General features: G+C 31.1%; 1 protein-coding gene across 2 annotated transcripts in view; it reads right to left on the bottom strand.

Annotated features, from left to right (window-relative positions):
* Positions 1-1,924: 1,924 nt before the first annotated feature.
* The window catches only part of LOC123014909, a 35,054-nt gene continuing 11,738 nt past the window's right edge, over positions 1,925-25,240 (bottom strand). For both annotated transcript variants that reach the window (XM_044414216.1, XM_044414217.1), the window contains exons 3-6: positions 15,254-15,371; positions 9,036-9,160; positions 5,569-5,789; positions 1,925-2,859 (exon numbers count right to left, since the gene is read on the bottom strand). In XM_044414216.1, coding sequence (XP_044270151.1) covers positions 2,266-2,859; positions 5,569-5,789; positions 9,036-9,160; positions 15,254-15,371 — 1,058 coding nt within the window. In that variant the 3' untranslated portion in view covers positions 1,925-2,265. The remainder of the gene's footprint in view (positions 2,860-5,568; positions 5,790-9,035; positions 9,161-15,253; positions 15,372-25,240) is intronic.

Below are 25,240 nucleotides of genomic sequence, written 5' to 3'. Positions count from 1 at the left end.
CTATAGGTATAATAGAAAGGACTGGCATGATGGTCGGTCATCACATCTTTAACATTTAAATAGCTTTCATTAGATTCCACAAAGCAATATTACGCTATTTAGAAATGAAAGGGGTTTAAAAAGATAGGCGCAAGATATTTTTAATTAAAGTTTGTTAATTGATATTAAAATGATTAAGCGGTCTTTATTCTTTCTCATCGCATCGAAATTGAACAAAATGAAACATGTTTTTAGGCAGGTTAGGAATAGGGTAATGAATACGAGAACACACTTGAGTTTTAATTGTTTTATTTTAACAAATAAAAATTGTATTAACAAATCACAAACCTTTTATATTACGGGGATTAATAATTAATAATAAATACCTTATTTATCACAGCAATTACAAAGTTATTTCTTTAATAAAATACAACCAAATGTACGATTAACATTTAAGATACGATATGAACATTTGATTTGTCGTTATGAGGTAAACATGCTTGAAAGTATAAAAAGTTAAATCACCTAAAGAATTTTTAGAAAATTTTGCTCGGACTATTGGGAAAACTGACATCGCAGACAAAAAACAGTGACTTAACTATTAAATTATCGTAGTAAGGACTAGAATAAGTGCGGATTTTTTAATCTGTAATATTATGCTAATATTTATTTTAATTATTGTGTTATTAGATTAATCAGTACAGTGTTAATATATTTTTATATAATGAAGAGAAAGGACTATTGAAACCTAAGTGATGAATTCTTATAGATGCAAACAGCAGGACCTAGAGTTATTGTGAAATCAATAATTAGTGAACAAGACAGATGAACTCAGAGTTGAGCATCGTGTTTCATATTTACCTCACTAATGAAAGAAAAATAACATTATACTACAATTTACAAATTTTAAACAACAATACTTGTAATATGTCAGTTTGGTGATAAAATGGCAGTAAACTAGGATTTCTTTAAATAATTGACGAACTTACAGAGTGCGCCAGAGAGAAATGCCATATAAGGTATGATACCAGGATCATGGAAAAAAATGTTAAAAAAATTTTATCTATAAAAATTTCGAAGTTATGAGAGTTTAAATTTTGCACTATAACTCTATTTATTTCTGTTGGAAAAATAATTTTTCAAGTTTTTTTTGCAGTAGGCTATTAAAAGAGGAAACAAGAAAGCTGGATCCTAAATTGTAACTCTGTACATGTTATTTATGGGTTTTATAGGTCAAATTTTTGTACCTTTATTGAATAATTATAAAAAAACATACTTTACAAGATCATCAGTATCATTAAATGGACATAAAAATGTTAAAATTTTTTCACAGATAGAATTTTTTAAACATTTTTTTCATGTTTCTGGTATCTTACTTGAAAATTTTCTCTGGGGCGCGAGTTCTGTCGCACCCTGTAATATTGTCAAAAAATGTAATAAGTTTACTTTAAAAATTAAAGTGATTCATGAACTTTCTGGAATGTCATTTGGTAGTAACAATGAATAGGGGAGAATTTTTTTTTGGTTTCTTTTACATTATATTGGATTCTTTTTAGATGAAATACAAGTTTTTATTTTGGGTTGTTTTGATGTACTCGTACTATGTAGCTGAAATTTTATTACAAAGTGATATCATTTTTTTTCTTTCTTTTTATCAAATTGAAATTTTTAAGTCTTATCGTTCGCACACATTGTTAGGTTATACCAGATGAGCAAAAGTATGGAACCAAACACTTTTTGTTTATACGATTTATATTTTGAAAAAAAAACAATTGATGAATGAAATATAAAAATGTGGATGTTTTTCAAGAATAATTTTTTTTTTAAGTTCTGCAAACTATCTAAATTTAATTGAATTTTTATCAAAAAAATGATTATCTTGCATTTTGAAAAAAATTGCATACCTAACTCAAAAACAAAACAAAATGTTATTCTCAAAACACGATCACATTTTTAATAGCACTTTAATTTTTGTTAATAATTTATTTTCTGAATGCAAAAAAACGCTTGGTTTCATACTTTATGATCCACCTTGTGTATTAATTTTTAATGTTTATATTATAACTGGTGTTATTGTGACTTTATCCTAGTCCTTCTGCGCATGTAAACTAAAAAAACCTTGCATTGTAAACAATTTTCAGATCTAGTCTATAAAAATCCCAAAATTTAATCAAGGATTTTCATTAGCAAACTTTTCGATCGTCCTTATTATTTATAATGCAAGTGTAAATTTCCAGTGTGCCCTAGGGAAGTTTTAGAATATTTTTCCATAATAGCTTTCGCTCGTCATACTGCGCTTCCAGAGTAACTTAATGTATTCGACCTCTTGCCTCCAAAGTCTGCGAACCCTGCATCAGGAGTTTGGAAACTTTCAATTTTAACACACTTCTTCCTCGGCCTTTGGTGTTGTAAAGTCTTACTTTTGGAACAATATCCACTCGAACTGTTCGAACTGGAACTTCCTATTTCGGCGACGCCGAGGAATCCCTGATGAAGCGTCGTTCCTGGCATTGTTCCGTATTTATTGGCGGGCGAGAAGGAAAGCGGCGCGGTCGAAGTGTGGTTCTTGATAGTGATGGGTATGGTTTGGCCGGCCATCACGTGCCCTCCGCCACTGTAGTTTTGCTCGATCACACCAGACATTAAAACACTACTGTTGAGGTCCGTCACACCGAAATCTACGCACTTGTTGGTGGTGCATACGTCCGGAGGGGTCTTGTTGAGCAGGGGGCCGCATTCGGCCTCATACTTGGGACGGTTTGTGGCGATGACGTCGTACTGCTGGCGAGGGGACGGCGCGGCGTGCCGCACCAGGTACTCGCTGGAGAGTCGCTGGTGTTCTCTCAACTTACGTTCAGCCCCCGGGACCATTTCCCGTACCTGAAACGGTAAAAATCGGGGGGTTGAGAGAGAGAGTTCGCTCGGGATCGCTTGACTTGTGAAGAAATTGCCCCGCACGGTCTGATATCGGATGATTAAGTTAAATACTCTCGGGGGATGTGCGTAGCCGTTTTATCGGGTAACGTATTAAAGGCAGGATATACAAGAGGAAAATTTATATTATTGGCTCCATTGAGCGTTATTTTATTACTTTATTACATATTACACAAGGAAAACATTATTCAGAAAAGTTGCTGCTGGAAATTTTATTGTCACATATTTTTATTTTATTTTTATTTTTCCAAAAGTCACAATAAATGTGAATGTGTTAATTGTATTGCAGAAATTACTCTTCTGTAAATTTGCTTAAGCTGAAGTAATCCGTTTAATGAGTGGGTTTAAAACAATTATTTTAACACAAGGGGAAGAGACACTGTTTATTTGAGTCCATCTATCTAATGCAATTGTGCTTGGAAGAGATGATTTTTGTGTTTTTTTTTACGATTCTTAAATGTTCTTAAAATAAAACAAACTTAAGTGTGTGTTCAAATGTTTTGAGTATTTAGTTCCATATTTCATGAACCTGAATGAAGCAGATAATGTCGTAAAGAATGAGCCACATTTTGGCCATCCTCACACCACTAGTGGTTAGTGAAAGAGAGAGACTCGTACCCTTGGAGGATGTACAGTGAAAAGCGCAAATGATAATAATTAAAGCGATAAAGTTGTTGAGTGTTAAAGCATATCGTAGCAATTGAGAAGAATATTACTCTTGTATTACAAAAACTTAGCTATTTGTGTTAACCGAAAACTAAATCAATTCCAATCTGCTCAAAGATAAACGGTTTTTACGACTAAATCCGATATTTAACTTTTTCTAATTTTTATGGTGGTTTGGACACAAAGGATTATTAAACTGACAAATCTTGTTAATAGTATTGGGTAAGCTCACTTAATTGTATTTTAACTTTCGTTTAACTAATTTGTATGTACATACGCTTCTTTAGAACCAATAAAAGAAAAAAGCCTGAGAAAGATTTTGATTTATTATTATCCCCTATTATAATAAGACTCAGGAACATGGTCATAACCAACAATTGTTATACTTAAGTTTTACCAATGATTTTTTTTTTCACTGTCAGTCTAACTATGCAATTACCTTATTAACTTATAATAAATTATTATTAAGGAACATCCTCACCCTCGATGTTATATAAGAAAGTGTAGAAAAAACTACATATTTAGCTTGTTACTTACGTCTCAAAAAACAGAATATCCTGAAAACGGCTCTGAAAAGCGTGAAGTGTGCTGGGTTTCGGTTTACCATGTGGTGGCAATAAACATATTTAGGAGTGAAAATCGTAAAAGTCGTAGAAGTGCTAAATTTTTGGGCAGACTTTTTTTGTTTAGTGGCTTTACTTGTATCGTTTTCGTTGCTGGGCCACCATTGGCGGGTGTAAAATTTTGCAGGAAAAGGTTTTATAAATTCAACTTAATAATTATTGTGCTTTCAAAAAAATAGTACGTACATAAAAAAAAGCATGTGGTGCATTAGACACCGTTAAAGATTTTGTATTTATTTCTGTTACAGTCTGTATATAAAATCGGTTTCAAATTGAGGGTGGCGAGACAAAATCTGCTTGAAAAATTATTTTGTATTTATAAATGAGGAGCAGACATTCGAAATGCAGTTTGTCCATTTTTTTATGAATTCAGATAATCATGGAAGTTTAAATCGCATTTGGTCCTATGTTAAAAAAATATTGAAAGTTGTTTGGACATTCAAACTGCATTTAGACTCATGTGTTGATGCAAACAAAACGCTTTGTCCGTCAATTTTGGATTAATAAATGCAGTTTGTTTGACAGTTGACGCACACACTACAACATTAAAAAAAATAACAGAAATAAGCGCCGCCAAAAGAATTTTTACTCAAAAGAAGTCACACTACCAACCAAGTACTCATTTTAAAACCGATGAAGAAGACGATGAAGAATGCGCATTTGCAGATGAGGAAAAGGTGCAACATGTACAAATTTGTTTATTAAATGATATACATATAAATACCAAAATAAAGTTTTTTCACCTTTAAATAGCATTAAGTCTCCCTTTGACAATCAAACTGAATTATGTCCAAGACATATTTGTGTTTTTTTGTATAAAACAATAAAATTATTTCTTAAAAGAAGGATGGTTTTCGCTCTCTCCTGCAAAAATACAAATTTATACAAACTGCTTTTTGAAAGTCTGCTCTTCAAATATAGTAGGCGTGTATGTAAAATTTTATTTTTAGGATGCTTTTCTAATAAAAAGTTTTTTAGTAATGTTAATATGGAAATGTCGTTGTATCTAATGAGAAAACAGAACATGATGGCAAACATTGCTTCAGAATGAAAACAATTGGTAGCATATCTTATTTAACACTTAAGAAGTTTTGGATTTGATGCAAGATTTTGAGGAAAATCAAAATGTTGCTGTCTTTGTGGTGATTGTTAGGCTTTTATTCTATTTTTATTACTGCTCTGGGCTAGAAGTAACATTTAGCACTCTACTTAAAAATATATTGCTATTAGTATTAAAGATCTCGAAATCAGTGGAATTTGCTGTTGTTCTTTGTGTGAATGGTGAATTTTCGTGATGATTTCGATTAGATCTTGGTAATAAGACGGCAGCAGACATATATAAACAAGGAAATGAAATAAATCGTACCATTTCATCGACAGAAGGAAATCTGTTGAGATATCCTGTAAGAGAGAAGACTGCAGCCATTTTTGTCATGATAAAAGCCGCCCCCGCCGTGAAGAAACACCATCCGTAACGATAGTCGTAGACGGGGCCGGAGGGAGGTTCCTTGTGATATTGTGTTATTTCCATCAGAGTTTCTGACAGAGCAGATGCAAAAACCACCAGACCCGTTCCCAAAGAAAGCCCTGAAACAAAAAGATTATCTGACTGCAGACTCGAGCAATGTCATACTTAGAGACAATACAACGAAAGCTGTGCCTTATTTCCAAAAGGAAATTTCGCTGTTACGCAGGAATGTTTTCAAATAGTTCTGCAGTAATTTGTAAGGGTTGCTTTAAACTTAAGATATCCTAGTAACTAATTAATCATTTTCAAACTGGCACAGCTATTGTTATTCGTTACTCTCTTTTTCTTAAGATTCTAAAAATTCTAATGCGCACAAGCGCAGAGTTTTAACTTATTGAAAATAAAGATTTTCAGCACTGTTTATTAGCATCTATGATCTACGATCGTATTTACAGTAAATATCTGCGAGTTTAATAATGAATTAATCTTTGTTATTTGAAATTTTTGTGTAGTGCAATCTTCTATTTTGTTTGGCATTCTTGTACGAAACTTACGAACACAATGGGCATCAAATTGAATTTTTTCGTTTTTTTTTTTCTGTTAATGTAATTAAAACTTTGTTGATGAAAATAGGCCACAGATGGAGTATAGATAAGCAACTTTTCATAACAAATTTAAAATATTACTTTGGAAGATTCATTTATGTATATTATGTGTTAAAATTCGAAAGTAGTTTTTATGTAGTAATTTAGTTGTTGTCATCCTGCATCATACATCTTGTGCTGTCAAACGTGAAAGCTTTTTTATATTTCGTAGCAAGCTTCAAGCGTTACGTGTACAGAAAGTTGAAGTGAATAACGAGTAAAGAGCTTTCGCAGTTTTTTACAGTATCCATTTTCTATGTCACCACACCATATTTAAAAACTACATAATATTTTATGCACTTCCGTTTTCATAAAATTATAATATACAAATAGTAATTAAACGCCAATTTATGTTTATTTTGTTCTAATTTGCTGCGTTATATGAAAATAATAACAAACCCATTATTAAAAATGTTTATTGCATTTTAATTAGTTCCCTTGGTTTCTGAATTTACACATTAACAAAATAATAAAGCTTCATTTCCGCCTGTAACACGAAAATAATTAGATGTGACTATTTAAATGAATGAACCAATTTAGTTGAAACTAGAGAAATTATTGTGAAATCAATAATTTTGTTCAATGTGCTAGTCATTAGATTTATTTATGACAACTTGAATGATCTACCGAAATAACTACTGTGTAGTGTGGACTATATCAGAGTGGATTATTGCGTATACTTAACCGGAAATAAATTTTACCACTCGCGTTTGTTGGAATTTATTGTCATGTGGTTAAATTCTAATGTCATCAGCAAAAATAAATAATAAATTTTGTAATAACTGCAGCAATAACTGTACAAATAAAGCCCATTCTATCTTCTAGTTTTTAAGGAATTTTTTATGCATATTTATTTGAATGGGCTAAGCTAAAGAAATTTGGAGCTATATTCCAATAGCAAAGTATTTTTAAACAAAGTTTCATGGTTTCTGTAACATAATATCAGACAGCTTTTTCTGATGATATATTTCTTATGTGACTCTCAAAAGAAGTATAGATAAAGCTCTACTTGTACGAAATATCTATTCTTATAAACAAGAAAGTTCTAAGCACCAGCAAACTGAAATAGTGTTAAACGTGTTCTTGCATTTAAATAGACAATTCTTCAGAAAGTATAACCTAAGTTATTAAAATTGATTTTTAATCATAGCTGACTTTTTTTTCGGCTTAGAAATTTGTAGATTCAAAGTTAAAACTATACAATATTATTGTCTTTTGAGTTTATCGTAGTCGCTCATCTTTAATGTTCTATACACTAGGGTGTTGTTATTAGATAGTTTATTAATAAGCATGTTGATCCGTTAAAGGCGCCTTGAAAATGTATTTATTTTGTTTTACTTTAGTAAATGTACTTGATATGTTGCCAATAATAGTGAAAATTGGAAGTTTGGAAGTGTGGTTAAAACTGAACTTTGATATTAGCAACAACTCTGCTCGAACAGTTTAAACTTTCCTATTTCGAACACTCGTGATTCTCTTAGATTTATTAATTTTGTTTGTAGCAAGACAATAATTTTGTAAACTGAATAACTTTTCGGCAAGTGAACATTTCACATTACAATGTCAATTATTGTACCTGAGTAATTTGTAACCTTCCCAATTTGGTTTAATTAGTTCAAAGCAGTGTTATTTGAGAGCATTTTGGCTTTTAGGTACAAGTCGGTGCCACTTAAGTTATGAAAAGACTGTAATTTATGAGAAGTTCATCGTTGTGTAACGACTCATCTCCTCCAGTTAAATGTAAGCTTCAATTTGTCACGTGTCACCGAAAATCCCGCTAAAAATTAGTTCTTCAGTAGTCTGGTTCAATATTGCTTGAAAACTGCCAGGTCGGATAGGAAAAGAAATACAAGAAAAGCATAGTAAATCTTTAAATCCTTGCGGTAAATCCTCCTCGCTCGTAGTGGCCACACCTAAGCTCCCGCGCAACTTATCAAAAGCATTACAGAAACATTAAATTCTACCTTCTAAAAGTTCCATAAGAAAATGATCATAAAATAGTGAATTAGGTACTTACTGACAATTATGTAGATACGTCTTTTAAACACATTTATTATTAAAGGCGTTCTTAAGACATGTGGCAAAAGAAATTTTGTTAGTGCTTATATTTCAATAATTTTTTAATTTAAATTACATATTATCAATATTTACATGGAACAATTTTTTTTAAGTTCCCATCTTTTACTGATTTTTTTTTATTCGAGAATGTCTTTCTTACAATTTTTGCTATTTTATTGCAAGTCTAGGATTTTTTTGCATCCTACTGCTTTTCTTTAAACCTTGGTTTGTTATAAATGTTTATCATCAACAAGTTTTTTTTATTCGACAAAAGAAGGAGTACTTTATGTTTTGTGGTTCTTTGAATGCGAATTTAGAAACCATTTTAACTTTTGTTTAATGGATTTTAAGAAAATTTCATTAAAATTTCTGGTAACCGCTCTTTTGACAGCTATCCTCTTAAAAAATGTCCCAAGTATGTTTAAATCAAATATGGAATCTACTTGTTTCCACCTGTCTTACTTGTTATGATAATCACATATTGCCAAATATACAATACATTGTGATAGAATGCATCGACCAGACAAGACTGTGACTTGACGGTCATAGTCGTTGTCTTTAGAAAGAATCATCTTTTAAAATGAAGCTCAGCTTAGTTCTATACTTCTAAAAGTGGAAAGCTGTTTTGAATTAGGTGCTGATAATATAATAATAAAGTATTACCTCCTAAAATGAAGAATCCGCAAGCTATTATTGTTTTATTGTCGCTGTTACAATGGCCGAGAAGTGAGAAGAAGGATGCGAGTAATAGCAAAACTACAGCCGATCCAGTTAAAACTGTGCATGACCTGAAAGCAAAAGGTAAACGTTAGCCATGTGACAAAACGAGCAAATACCTATCGTATGTATGGCAGTAAATCAGTTTTAAGGAAGATAAACGGTCGTGTAACTCGACTTTCCCGAACGTTAAAATGAAATTAAACGATACACCATTATATAAAAGCGCAATTAAATTAATTGAAATAGTGGACCGACTGCGATCATAAATTTGGTTCAGGTAGGCATGTCTCCTACAACCAAACATCTTTCATGTCAAATCTAGAATTAATTTTACGGAATGTTGCAATAAACTGACAATTATTTTCGCTCTCTCGACGTTGAGAGCACACTTTTATGCTGGAATATTTTTGATGCACCATTACCTCGACTTTTCAGGATGTGTATCAAGGATTTGGGTTTTACGATATGCGATGCCACGATACTGAAGGTTAGAGTAATATAAACTATATGTTTATGGAAATATCCTAGAAAAAGAAACATCTTAAATAAATGCATCGTTGTCAGAAAAATCATTTATTTTTGAACAAAAGTAAAGAGAAAATGGAACGGTATAAATTATTATGTGAGATATTTATATGATTCGAAATAGATGTTTTATGATTTATCGGGATAACTTATCTATTTTACTAGCCTTTGGGGACAAAGATAATGTTTATAATTGAAATATGTGTTTTGTGTTTTATCAGTTAAGCGAGATTCTAACCTAGTATCGGTAATGACTACCAAGATTTGTTTCTAAAAATTGGAAGCTGTTTTAATTTGGTGTTTGTTAAAGGTTCTGATTTATTTCTAAATTGTAATTTTAAGAGAACATTCCGTACGTAGGTAGTATGTGGAAATTATTACTCGACCTGTAGACGAGTTTTTTAGAGAGTTTTGATAGAATATGAAATTTCGTTGAACTAACATCTAAAAAAATGTCTCTAATTTTTTATGACAAAAATATTTGTTAAAAAAAGATTTAATGAAAGCGAGAAAATAATTTCAAGTCGATTGTGTGTGAAAATACTCGTATTAAAAATAAAACAAAGGTTTTTTGAATGTAAAAAGAAGTATTCAAACATAAAATTTTATAAGGAAAAATTTGAATTAATAACTAACATTTATTTTCTTTAGATGTGAATAAATCTAATCCTAAAATTTTCTGAGATCGAATGAAGATATGGATTTTAATTTGTAACAAACTTGAAGCGTCATTCTGTGGTTTATGATTCTCGGAGTAATTAAGGTACGAGTAATTATTGAATCTGTCACTTTTTATGAAAAGCAATTAATAAAAGTTAAATTTTTTTAACTTTGATGAAAAATTTTCTCTGTTATTTATCTAAATAAATATCTCTCGATAATTATTTCTGAACCCTTAGAAGTTTTTTGAAGTTTTTAGGGAATATAATAAATTGAAAAGCATCTCTCGCAAAGTTTGCGAGTTCTTTATGCGTCTAGGATATTCACATAACTCAAAGTTGGTTCAGTAACGATTTTTTGAGTTTGTTTGGTATAAATTCGCAAGCATGAAGAGAGAGACTGAGAGTTCTACCTTTATTATTAAGATTTATAGCTATCAACAAAATTTGTAGAAAATTGAGTTTTACTACAAACCATCACTTTGTCCTCACATATTTTACTAGGCGAAGACTTTTCTGTCTGTTTAAATAAAATATGGGCTCGAAGGCTGTTTTCTGTTTAGACTACAAAGTTTTGAACAAAAAATCCACACAAATCAGTTGTTTGTAATAACTAACAATGTAAAGGTTTAGTCGATTCGATCGGTCAGTGGAGGCTGGTTAATAATTTTATTAGGGAAGAGAAGGAGGAAAGAGTTGTCGGAAATCGCTATCGGACCGTAGAATTTCCAGAGCAGAAAGTTAAGCGCCTCCCCAAGCGTCGCTGGGGCTGCAGCAGCCCACTAAGTCATTTGTTATAATTACTAAACCAAAAACAAGGAATGGTCTCCCTCCGCAGGTTTTATCTCGCAATTTATCGTCGTACGCTACTCCTATTTCCCACATTCTACAAATCCTGCTCACCACAATTTAGTTCTTTTTATCCGGGATAATGTAATATTATGTTGCACAGTAAATCTTGTTTCACGTTAAAAATGTATATTTTTCTTCCGGCTTGTACAGTGAATGAGTTTATTATGTTGTAGCCTCAAGGTGTGGATGTTTACAACCCTCTAATAGTAAAGCACAGGATTTTTTGAAGCGATGCGTGAGGCATGAGCATTTGTATCAAAGGGCAAGCCTCGTTACCACCGCTTTATTAAAACAAAAGGGATTTATGTGTGGGTGTGCTTCAAAAATTTATAATAAAAAACTAATAACGCAATTAATATTTATTTTAAACAATAATTGATGTTTTTTAACAACTTTGTGAAAAAGTACAATTTGTTTTTATAGATAACTTAGTATCCATTAAAATAATGTTAAAGTTAAATAATAGTTGCGATAAAATCAATAAACATTGCCTATAAATTTTTTATGTGCTCGTTTGTCCCAAACAGCACATTTATTTTTTACTGCCCTTTTGACGATCGTGCACGACTAGATTCTTTCGTGATTTAAATTAAACTATGTCCGTTTTTTCCCTCTTGTTTGAAGTTAGCTTGGAAGGAAACCCCTTAATCCCAATACAATTTCCAAGCTTATCACATGTCCCAATACCGACACTCTACGAGGAAAAAATGTATGCATTTACTTAGTTTTTTATATTTTTTATATTGCCTGAATAGTTTCTAATTTGTGATCGAGATGGCTAAACTTACAGCTTGTAAAAAAATGGATGCGTTGTAGAGCATATCTCAATGGTTGAACGCACCATAAAGCTTCTTTCATATCTTTGCCGGGACCACTGAATGGATACTTGCCAATATTTTCTTTTCGTTTCACACTTAATCATTTCAGTTATTTCAGTTGGAATCAGGAGCTGAGAAAGCGTTTTATCAAACACTGGATGACTTCTCCAGTTTGTTTGTTTTTAACGCTCTCCATACTAATTTTAAAAATTTCTATACCAACAGTTATTTTTTTTTAGAACTATCTTTCAAATAGCAAATACTTGAAATGAGCAACTAGTACTTTTCAATGTCATTAAATCATGCAAAAAGTACAATTTCATAAGTAAATCTCAAGTTTGATGGGAATAGAATTCACGCGTGTAGCTGTAAAGTTATTACAGAAGCTTCGAGTTGCGCCGGCTAAACAGGATTTATCCGTATGACTATAAACTTATTCAAAAGTTAACTTTGGAGCTGCTGTAACGTAGTATGAAAAGGGGATTGCAGAAATATGAATAAGTTAATATCGTAAGTTGTTCTGACTCTCAGATGTCTTTAAAAACTTTACGTTACCGCCTTATTTACATAGATATCCTCTGCTTAATGACTTGAATGTAAGACCAAAACAACTTTCAATATCCTACATCTTATCGCAACATTGAACAAAAAACTTTTATTCAAAGTCCGTGTGATTTATCTCAGTTGTAATTATAATTGCCGGAACCAGCAACATCGTTATTACGTCTAAAAACTTTATTGCTCTAGAATAATACCAGGGTGTGTAATTAAACTCGAGCTTATTATATTTTAATTCAACTGTGTAAAATTTAATTACATGGGCATGTGAGTTTGACCACCAGGTCGTCCGAAACTTCATCAACAGCATTATACACTCGATTATTAGTAAGAGCAAACCGCTTGATCTTCCCCTTGCAGCAGTTAAAACTTTAGGTACCTACCCCAAAATTGTGTTTCAGTTTCTCCCAAACTCGTAGAAAGACAAGCTTTGCATATGTCAAAAACAAATAGTCCGGCCTTGATGAGAGCGACAATATTTTTAAAACGAAATAAGATTAAAACATCCAAGTCAAAGCTTGCGCTCTAAAAGCTTTTGGTCATCCTGAGCTTAAAAGCTCTAAAGCTATTTATCCCGAGAAAGTCAATATTAGCATTCCAAATAAAAGTAATAGTCTTTTTGTCAAAAAGGCATTTGCTATCTATTTTACGAGTGTGTTTTTATCGAGTTCTTTATGCTCGTTTGTAACACCCTTAATTAAATTGAACTAATTAGAATAACAAAATAATGAAATAAGTTAAAAAATATTCGATACGTAACATTTTTGTAAAATGTAGACACATTGTAGTTATTGTTGGTATTGTACTGTATTATTATTACTGTATTACTATTGTCTGCTGATCCAGATTAATTTTTTTAGTGTTACAACTTTCAAACGCTTTAAAACTTTCTTTCCAAATTAAAAAACAATGTTTAATAACTAGCATTAAATTTTAAAAGGTTTTATGCATATTTTTTGGTATCGAGATATTTGAAATAATTGTTCAATACCTATTTTTAACGTTTTTAAATAACTAGATTGAAAATTTACAACTAGATTATGTGCCATATTAAGCTGAGCTTAATGTACATTGTAAAACAATAACATAATAAGCCTTGTGTTTAATTAACATTTTTCTCGTTATTAAAATATCTCTAATAAAATGCATAACGAATAAAACACTAATAATTTTTCTATTACTCGTACGGATAAAACTAAACGGTACAAAACCACGTTCTTGATAGGGCATTTTCTGAAAGTTGTGAGTCTTTGAAGCTTAAGAAAGTGTAACGGTTGAAAAGACGGTATTTTAACGAGATATTTATAAATAATTCATGGGTAGAGGGGTTACTTCTTCAAACTCAAAACATTTTGAAAATCTTTGTAGCCGCGTCGTTAAATTATATCCCTCTAAAAATTGAATGTTCTCTCCATCATAATGAACAGATTTTTTCCAACTGGCTTATTTCTTATGGAGCGTTTAGTTAACAACGCGTATCTACCCTTTTAATGAACTCTGTTTACAGCGAGGCATAAGCCATGATTGTTATAAATTGACAAAAGAGATGTCAAGTAATAAAAGTCTAACGATAACATTAATAAATCTTAAAGATAAATAGTATTTGGGCATCATTTATAACAAAAAGTGAAAAATAAGAGGAAAAGTCTCGAGACACTAATTGTCGTGCATGAAGATGAATGATTCCAAAGTTTTGATTCACGATCACATTGAAATTTAAGACGTATCTTTTTCTTTAAGAATGGTTAATTAAAGCGATAAGCTGTCGTAAATACAACACTCCTTCAAAACTGCATCGATTTATCAAACCGCAAAATTAGTTGATGCTTTTTTATGCTTTTCAAGAAACTTCCAGTAAACAAAAGAGTCTCTAAATAGCGAACAGTTGGATTTTAAAATGTGAGAACGAGTGCTTTAGGGAAATTATCAGGAAATTGAAAGATGTGCTGATAACGGCATCAAAGGATGTTTTCACTCATAAAGCATAATGACTTTTAAAATGCAACTGCTTCACGCAATGGCACCCAAGCTAGCCAACAAATGGACAATGCAATCTAACTGTTACCAAAATCAAGAAATGATATTTTGCTCTGTACAAAATTGTGGATGTATTTTATAAATCGGCGAAAAATTTTCACCAAGATCCAAAAATTTATCTACATTTTATTATGTATGTTTCATTTAGTAGAACCATTTACCATTTTGAAATATATGTAGCTAGTTACACCATGATGTATCGATTCTAAGGAGAACGTGGTGGAAATGGGGAAAGATTAACAATTTATCACTTGCTACGTCAAGCACCAACTTTGTAAGTTCTTGCAGATTTCTATTTACGATACGACCCACTAAGAAACTACGTATATATCACAAAGCACCTGAAAACTGCTTTGTATGTTTGGAATGCTGAATTTGTTCTCAAAATGATTTAAATTTGTATTTGCTCTTGTTATGACAATGCTATAGAACAAACAATACAGGTCGCAATCTAGAATTTTTTTACATTTTGTCAGGTTATGACAAATAATGCCTTGAACTAAAAGACTACCAAAAAACTACATATGTAGTTGTATGTACTACATAATTCTTCAATCATAAAGAATAAAATTTACGTTTTATTTATTCATTTCAAAATACCTAATATATTTTTGAAAATTTAGGTTTTTATGGTTGTAGTCGACAGCTAATGTAATCTATTAAGAAACCGTATTGAAAATTCAGTGATTGTATTTTAGAAGAGGAAACTGACCTCATCCGCGAGATGAAGACTTGAGCAAGATCTAAAGAAGTCCAAATTCCAATGTCCGAGGGGCTTAAATCTTCCCATCCAGCGTACTTGACCAGAGAACATGCAGGCGAGGGATTGTCTGCAACAAGATATTCGAATTAATACATATTCATGTCGCTAAACGTGTAGGAATTTACATACACCTCCAACAATTTTCTACGTACTCATTTTCACTGTTGATTTCCTTTTTCTAAATGGGCGGGAGCAGTTTTTATTTTTTCGACTAGGACAAACAGTGCATTACTGTATAATGAAAGAATTACTTTGTTACATATTTTAAAAAGGGTCATGAACCTATAATCTACAGCCAATTCTGGCTCATACCTACATAAAACAAACGAGAAAAAGTTTTCTGTTCTCTTTGTGACTTGATTATTAGAAACTTTTGTATTATCTTTGACAAAGTTAATTCAAAAAGTTTTGTAAGTTGATATCGGAGTGCCTTTAGGTGACTTTTCGCTTCGCCCACATCAATGCATGTCGACTTGAATTAAAGAAACAATAATAAAAATCGCAGAGTTCATTAAGTTTAAATTTCTTATACTATAGCACCGAGACGCAATTCCACTGTTATTGTGACATGAAAGGTCTGTTTCATGAACAAAATTGTAAAGTCAACTGAACAGATTTGTTTCCGTTTCAAAAGTTTTTCTCTATGAGAACAGTTGATATAATTTGTGTTTTATTTTCTTGGGAGGTGATATCTATGACAATGGCGTCTTCACATTGACATATTTTACTAAGCTTATCTTAAAAGAGTTCAAAGAATATAGTTGTTTTTTCGTTTATTTTCAGCTAGTGATTCTGAAATAAATAAAAACCAAATACGTTTGAATTATTAGACATTTTATGAATTATCATTGTTAATGACTTTACTTATTGTTTTTTTTTGTAATTTTATATTTCATTTTGCAAACAAAAATTAATGCTTTATTGTCAACGTTGCAATACTGCGTGCTGTTGGAATCAAAAAAGAGTTTGTTAGGAAAATATGAAAATAAGTTAAGTTGGCTAATTAAACTTGCAATGTTGTTGAAACTTTAAACTTGTCGAACATAATTCTAGTATGACATTAATGCACGTTTTTAAGTAAAATTTAATTAATGCAAGTATCTCAATTTTTTAAAACACTTCTATTTTATGAAATTTAAGCTCCTCTAGAGTAAGGTAAGAGTTTCAGCATATTGGAGAGTTGTTCTGTACCTAGGGAGTCTCTGAATAGAATAAACGGATTAAATTTGTAATACAGAGTACCAAGATTCCATTGTACGCGACAGTTGAAAAAAAACTACCTACACACTTCCATATTGCGATTGCAATAAAAGAATAAAAAGACGTATGAGGTAATGATCATTTGAGTTAAAGATTTTTGAAATAAATATAAAAAGAGAAACTAAGAAATTTTTAATAAAAATACTAAACCAAAAAAATTAATATTGTAACCGAGTTCATTACTTATTTATTTTATCGGTTTCTGTCTGTTAAGAGCAATGTTACATGCACAAAAATAGTCTGGTAACTATGGCATAACCTTATTGATATTGCTGTAAAATTTATACTGGGTGTTAATTTTAAAACTTGCAATCGTCAATATCTATAGAACTAAAAAAGTTATTGAGAATCACTCAAAACCGTTTCGGTAGTTTTTAGGGGGGAATCAAAATAGCATGGTAAGTGTCACTCCTCCACCCACCCTTCAAGCCACAGCCACCTTAAGTTGAAAATTTTAAATGGCACGACCCTACTTGCGATACATCGTTGGAAAGCCCATAACAAGCGCTTTTCAAAAATGTCATACAACAGCCTATTTGGTAAAGTTATTTTTCCAATTATTCAAAAACGACGACGTTAAATTTTTATTTTTTTACTATATTCAAGGGTGGGTGAAGGTGTGTCACTTATCATGTCATTTTAATTCCCCCTAGGAACCACCAAAACGGTTTTGAGTGATTATTAATAACTTTTTCAGTTGAGAGAAATTGCCGATTGCAAGTTTTAAAATTGACACAGTGTATGTCATTTTTACCTTGCAGATACAAAAAGTGGAAAAAACATTTCATCCTTTAAGTAGTAGTTTTTGGACTTTTCGTTTCCAAATTTCTAAAAACTGTTGGCGGTACCGAATTTATTCCTTTTCTGGTGTTTCATCTCTAAATTTTCTTAGACGGTTTTTTATGTTGACGTTTAATGACATTGTTTTCAAATTAATTCAAAAAAAAACGGAACTGCCAACGATGAAATGTTCCAAAAGCACCTGTTCCAATTTTTGGCTTATTTGATAGAAACCGATAAAATCTTGAACAAACCTCGGATGTAATAATGTCATAACTGCCTTAGATGTCTTAAAATCCTGGCTCGCAAACTCGCTCGTATTTCAAACTGACATCTGCAGCTGTTATGACATTTATTACATCCTAGGTATGTTAATAGTTATTAGTGAGTTTTTGTTACATTCAACGAATTTAGGAATTTACCCTAAGGGCGTGTTAGAATGTGTAATATGTAGGTGGCTTTTTGTATATTTAAACATGCCTTCAAAAGTAAATTGTTTGTTGTTTTTGCCTTACTATTGTTTAAATCCTTGTTATTTTATTGTTCGGTTTTAGCGTAGAAATATTGGTGACTTTTTCGTGTTATTTGTCACTGATAAGATTTTGGAACAAGGTTTACAGCGTTATTATTGGAAAAATCAAAGTGCGTGCCATCAAACTGAGTCAAACACAGCATCCTCTTCTGCTTTACCAGACACCGTCATTGTTTGTTACAGTATTTAGCTTACGGAATCCCTGTCGGCAAGTTTGAGGAAAGCCCTTCGAAAGCTAGCTCTAGAAATATCTAGTTACGTTTCCCATTTCGAAGTGAATAGAAATTTCAAACCGTTTATTTCACCCTCACATGCAGGTATACGGTTTGATAATAACATTGGACGCACGGCGTCGCGTAATAAATAGGTGGCTGCGAGCTGGGATGATATTATCCTGTGCACGTGACCTGGGTGTGAAGGGGACGCCCTTGGCGTTATCCCAATGATCCTCTTCGCCCTGCTCTAGCCTTACGCTTCAGACGATGTCGATGTTATTAACAGCACTTCGCATACAAGTCGTTTAATTTGATTTCCTCCAATTTACAATTCTCTGTTTCGTTATTTGTTTCGTTTGTATTTACACTTGATTTTGCCGAGTTGAAGTCGAAGGTACAATATGGGAGGGTTGATCGCTGCGACGCAGGAAATTGGAAATTGTTTCACGGACACGGCTTAAAGTTAACATTAGATAATGTCATGAAAATAAATTATTCATTTCGATGAAACGTAGAAAGGCTCGTGCAATGACTATTTGCTTTTTTGTCTCTTGTTTGGAAGTTTATTCGTTGAAACGAAAAATGGGCAAAATCGAATTGTGTATTGTATGTGACACAAAGGAACGACACTTACATTTTACCCCATTTTCAACTTTATTCATAAATTCATATTTTATTCAAGAAAAGTGAGAAGATAGCTTTTGTTACTTCTATATTTAAATACTAAACGTATTAAATACTTCTATATAAATATTAATTAATATTAAACATATTAAACTTTTTTGTTTAATTTCGTTTAAGCAATATTAGGATAAATCCATTTGTTGTACGAGTAATTGTTTGAATAAATGAATTTTCTTTCTATTTTACATTATTCGAACTAATTAATCAGATTTTATAAGCTTCTTCTAGACCGCATTGTGCTTTAAAAGGAGCAAATACCAAATACAATTGCTTCTTTATGAATATTTAGAGTTTTAAGCAAATTCCTGCTAAACAAAAAGTAAGACGATTAAAGCTATTATGATGTAAGGGTCTTAATCTCTTTAGAATTGAAATTCATTTGTGGCTTGATAAATCAATAAAATTAAAACTAAACTAAAGGCGTATATAAGATTCAAGAATAATTTTTTTGAGAAACATCGACTTTACAATAACAAATATAATTTGAAGATCGCTAATCATTTACCTCACAAATTTTCATTAGCTTTCTGAAAATTTATGTTTGAACATCTTTTGACTGTTTACTTCTAGCAAAATTGTTTGAATAAATTTGGTTTGTTTTTTTCTGGAGATTTTTCATCAAGGTTATGGACAAATATTAAAATACTAATAAATTAGTTGCCATGATTTCATTATTATGAAATGTATTATCACTTACGGTTAAGCAAAACATTATCCGAAACAACAGTTCTTAAACATATAATATAAATAAATTGAAATATATCGTGCTAAAATTTTAATTTTAAGACCGCAAACATCACCTTGTACATCAACAAATACTTGTTGGCAAAGATAAATACTGGATTCATGATATTCATTTAACTTTTAACATATCGCTCGATGTAAATGCTTTCATGTTATCATTCTATAATGTTATATACACACAAAGCAGCTATAACACCTACTTAAAAAAAGTCGCGTCTAAATTTACCACATCACTTTCAAGGTAGTTCAGTGGCGACGAGGTGGAAGCTCAGAAATTTATCAAAAATTTAAACGTTACGTTTGGGACCATTTTATACGAAACGAACATTAAACTACAATTTATTTCAATTCGAGTATGATTAATCTTCCTAAGGAACAAGAAACGTTGTTTACGGTGGGTTTCCAGTGGTATTAATTATATTTCTGTTACATAATACCCACGTTTCTTTAGGTACTAACGAATACTAATTACTTTAAATATTCTACATTTCCTATCTGAATGATTGTTTGAAACAATATAAAACATTTCTTTCAAATTACTCCGACAAAACAACAATTGTAAAGGCAATTGAGAAAACTTTCCTCGGGGTTTTTAAGAGTCTAATGAGAAACCCTTCGTAATTTCCTTGCTGTTAGGTTAAAAAATATACACATGACCGGAAGGCTTCTACTAATTGAAGGCCTGATAGTATTTGTTGTACACTGCTTTTAGTGGGAAAGTAAAGCTGAAGTACTCTAAACATGAAAAATGCTTATGATGACACAAAGTAAAAATTGCATGGTAAAATTTAATTTTTTATCCAGTAAAACTAACGATTTTTATTATTTTTTTTGTGAGAAGAAGTTTGTTGTATACCAATAACTACACAAGAACGTATTAACAAATACTTGCAGATGGCAAATTGTTAAAGGAAACTAACAAACTGAAATAGTTTGTTTCATTAAATTTTTTCTAGTTAAATAGCAAATTAAATAATTGAACATGAGACAATAACAACACTTGATTACGAAATAAAATGTACTTTTAAAATAGAAATTAATGAGAGTTAATTCTGGTTCTGATAATAGATCATTTTCGTTTCTTAATGAAGCTTTTATGGAAATGATGACATCTGATGCTAGACTAAGATAAAGCTACTTCATTAATGAGCTGGGGTTTTTTGTATAATATGCATCGCGTCAGCTTGCACGAGTATTAAAAACGTAGAGATTGTAATCAAAATGAAGAATAGTAAATTAGTTTTTTTATTATAATTGTTTATGTTTTTTCTTGTTTTTATGAAGTTTGAGGTTGGCTTCTCTTGGCGTGTCATGCACATTTTAATATACTCTGCAAACGCACGTATGCAGATTTTGATGTTAACAAATAAGGTAATTTACATGCAAATTTAAAACGTTGGTTCAAATAAAGAACGGAAATGGACAAGAAATTTTAGCTAGATTAAAAATTCACAGTGTCCCTAACTTGGAGAGCTAACGAAGGGATCGCACAATTTGCATTACTGCGAAGTTTACTTATTTTGGGATTTCTACAGGGTGATTCTTAAATAGACCGACAAAATTTTATCACAACAGCTCAAGGATAAATTGAGACAAACTGTAACGTTTTTACGTTTATATCTTTTAGGGGCAAAACCCCCTTGATCCGTGCCACTTACGGCGTTTATGAATTGTTGCATTGATCAAGTACATTTTGATCAAATTAATACCATGGTTTCCATTACCTGTGCTAATACTACTTACGAACACATCAGTGGCGTACGCTTTACGTCGAAAATAACTTTAATAAATTTTATTTGGAGAACGGTTAAACAAAGAATTTTTTAAATATTTTTTCCAGCATGTTCTCATTTAATACTACCAAGGATAAAATTTTGTCGGTCTATTTAAGAATCACCCTGTATACCTATTTACTAACAACATGAACAGAACATAGTCAACAAAAGCGTAACAATTTGCGAAAATATATATTAAATTAGTTTTGCATGAAAAGAGATAATGATTTAAATGTACAGCATATTCCCGGATTGGGTTTACAAAAGGATTTTTTTTATCTTTGATTCAATCAAAATTAAAAAATACACAATCTTTAGTTTAATTTAAAATTTTACATTTTTAGATTAGATTTAGTAATGGACGTCATCCACATTTTTTTTAATGGAAACCTTTAATTTTTATCCCAATTTGATAGATCTTTTAATTGTCGAAATGACAACACCAAAATATTCAATATTACATAAAGTTTAAAAAAAAATCACCAAAAAAGTGAAATAATATCAACAAAAAACAAACACAATTTAGATCAAGTTGAGAATTGTAGATACTTTTTAAAAAGAAAATTGACCTGTTCGAGCATTTTTGTCAAAACAAAGTGTATTCAATTTTAATAAAAAATATTATTTTATAATTTTGCTCTTTATTGATTTACTAAATTTTATAAATTGATAAAAAGTAGTAAGCTTGTTGCGCACATTTACTTGTAACCCAAAATGTGACATTTTCTTGTAGCATCATAAATTGCTATTGTGCATGTTCGCATGGTTTTTCATTAGATTTTAGCTAAAATCTCGGCTTTAGTTATTGATTTTTTTCTTATTACATTTTATACAAAAGAGGCGGAATTGTTCGTTTGGGATTATAATGCGCCTAGCACAATTAAATCACAGTGAAACGCATCCTAGCACAAAATTGCGGCATTACAATGCAACACTTTAATTAAAACTCGGATCACTTTATCCTGAAACCTGCACATTTGCAGTTCTAGCGCGTGTTTTGTTCATCGATCGTTCTTTTAGGGCCAAAGGGGATGACGAGCGCGATTTCTAATTGCAGATGATCATTATCCATGATGCACGAGTGATATCAATAATGGCCCTGGGTTCATTCAGGCAGTGATTTGTGTGAAGTTTGAACAGATTGCGATTACTACGCATTGTTGGAGACTGATTGTTGTGTTTAGCAAAATTTATTTGACATTTTATAACGCAGTGGTGTTTGAGCTTAAATTCTGCAGTCCTATACCTACGGAAAATCAATTATGAGTTACATATTGAATTATGAAGCTTTGTTATTTATAACCTACGTGTTTAAGTTATTTGTTTTGCTTTCAATGAATTATCGCAGAAAACACACAGCTGACTGTTAACTACGCTATATTCTATAGTTAATCAATGTTGTATAATTTATGTTACATGGATAAATTAGAGGCCATTATGCCGTGGAAATTGCACGAAAGCTTTGCAAATTTGACGAAAATTAATTATTTAATTATAAGAGATGTTTCCCGAGCGACATTTGCTTGATATAAAAATAGCAATGTTACAATAAACGGAAAATGGTTTGATTACATTTTTGATGATTAAACATTTTTTTGATATTTTTACACCTGAAAAATTCGGTATTTTTTATATTTTCCAAGATCTTTAATTTGTTAATAAAGGCAGTAATATAGTATTAAACACTAAAGTAAAACACTTTATTATTAACAAAATGGTGGAGGCGCCGGGATTGAGTAAATAGTTTCCTGTAAATAGTTTTGGAATTACAACAAACATTTTTTTAAAATTTGAAAAGTTGTTTTATCTATGTACATTGAATTACAATTTTTACAAGAGAATACACAAACTCTACTACCGTCTGGCTTATCCTTTTCTCTTTTATTTGAATAAATGCAGTCTTCTCTTATTTTTATTTACCAATTCTGTCATTTTTAAAATATGTTTATGTTTTTATGTAATATTATTCATATGTGCTACACACTTACAAAATCTTTGTTCCTTACTTATTTTCTTTTTAATTAAGTTCCGTCTTGTGTTATATTCTGTAGCCTGCTTATTAGTGTTATTAATTAGTAGAATTATGTTAATATTTTAAAATGAAAAGTTTTTTAATGGAGTATTATCAAATTATCAATAATCGTCACAAAACTTTTCTACTTTATTTCTTTATTATCTTAAAGTTCTGAAAATACTACAGATTTGTTTTTTCTAGTTTTGATCTAAATTTTTTTATAAATAATAATTTAACATACTTGAGTAGTAATGACATATTTGAAAATTTCCTCAGTAAAATATTCACCAGGGACGTTCACAATTACGCAAAATTATTCCCTGGGATCGCAACAGTTGTTTCAGGTGAAAATGTTATTCGACAAAATTGCCCCACCTCATTGTGGCATCAACAAAATGAAGCCACACATTACAGTGTTTTTTGGTGAAGGACTGAATTTAACTGTTAATGTTTTTAGTTTCGAAGAAATAGAGCGATACGACATTAGACATAAAATTAATGAGTTCATTTAAATGTAGAGTTTTTATCGATTAAAACTGAAAAAAAATAATTCAATTTTTAAATTCACTGTCACATAATGGAAGCGGCGGTCTTTTTACTAATCTAATGCGTGTCACAGTGACAAGTTATCTGAAAAACTGCCTGTACCTCTGCCATGTTTTAACAAAGTAGAATTATGTGATGTAACAATAAATATCTGTACGCTTTTAGAGATTGCAAAAAAATGAAATATTATGGGTTTGAAACGGCATTTTACGTAGAATTAGAATTTGCAAACAATTTTGAGCCTTTTAATCTCCGAACAATATTGCATTTTATTTACCGAAGGTAAATTACGCTGCACGAAATCAGTTTTCCAGTACGCAGAATTTTACATTTGACATTTAACAAACAATAGATTCTAAATCATACTAGCAAATGGGATATACCAAAATAAAAAATAATTGTATTTATAATATAAGGGTGAGAAGTGACTGCTTTTAACGTGAGATGATAGATTCGAGCATTAGAAAACAGTTTCGGACACATAATATAGGGTGATTCATAACGTGCGCCTCAGACAAAAATACCTTTTTTGTGTAATTGACAAAATACAACTTTGTAACATTGTTTTTGGCAATAATTTTGCTATCACTGGCTGCTTACTGTCGTTTTTAAGTGAGAAATTGTTGTAGATCAACGTATTTAATCGAAACTAATGCAGTTTGAATGATGTATTTTCAAACAATTTGGATACCGCATACGTCAAATGTCATCAATTTTAACCGTCAAATGTAATAAAAAATTAAATTAAAAAATATAAAACATGTGTTATAACCTCTCATTGCGGTACTAGTGCATTGTAATAACACAATGAGAGTGTTTATAATACTTGTCTTAATTGATCACAAATTTTGAAAAATTGGATAATCTTTTGTAGTTTGTTCACCCTTTCAAAAATTACAATGTTTTTAAGTACTTAGTGATTAAAATAGATAAACTAGAATCACATTCATGCCATCTCTTGATAGAACACATGATAAATGTTTCTGAAAAACTGCAATTTATGACTATAAATGATTAGTGATTAGTTTGACAACTAGTGTCATGGGTTTCCAAAAGTTAAATAATTAAATGTGTATTTGTTGAATCTAGTGTTTCGTGACTTTTGTATATGTGGGTGCGTACAAGCTTCGTAATGTTGTGTGATGTGTGAAACACCCTGTATACTATTTTCAGTACCTGAAATACCGTCATTGTGTGAAATGAGCACTTTACGCAATGCTGTGAATTTTCTGAGGAAAAATATGGCTAACTTGTATTGATTTCAAGGTATCAAGTTTAAACTTCACACATGATTGGAGAAAAAATGCATTATTGGTTTTATTTTTCTTGTGAACAAAGAGTTTTGTAAATTAATAAGAATACCACGTAGACTAAAAATGTGCTTTT

Source organism: Tribolium madens, unplaced genomic scaffold, assembly GCF_015345945.1.
Source record: "Tribolium madens isolate multiple individuals breed KSU strain unplaced genomic scaffold, Tmad_KSU_1.1 Scaffold_97;HRSCAF=244;Tcas5.2_LG3a, whole genome shotgun sequence".
Lineage (NCBI taxonomy): Eukaryota > Metazoa > Arthropoda > Insecta > Coleoptera > Tenebrionidae > Tribolium > Tribolium madens.
The sequence above is the reverse complement of the archived record's forward strand: the minus strand, read 5'-3'. Positions and strand labels throughout refer to the sequence as shown.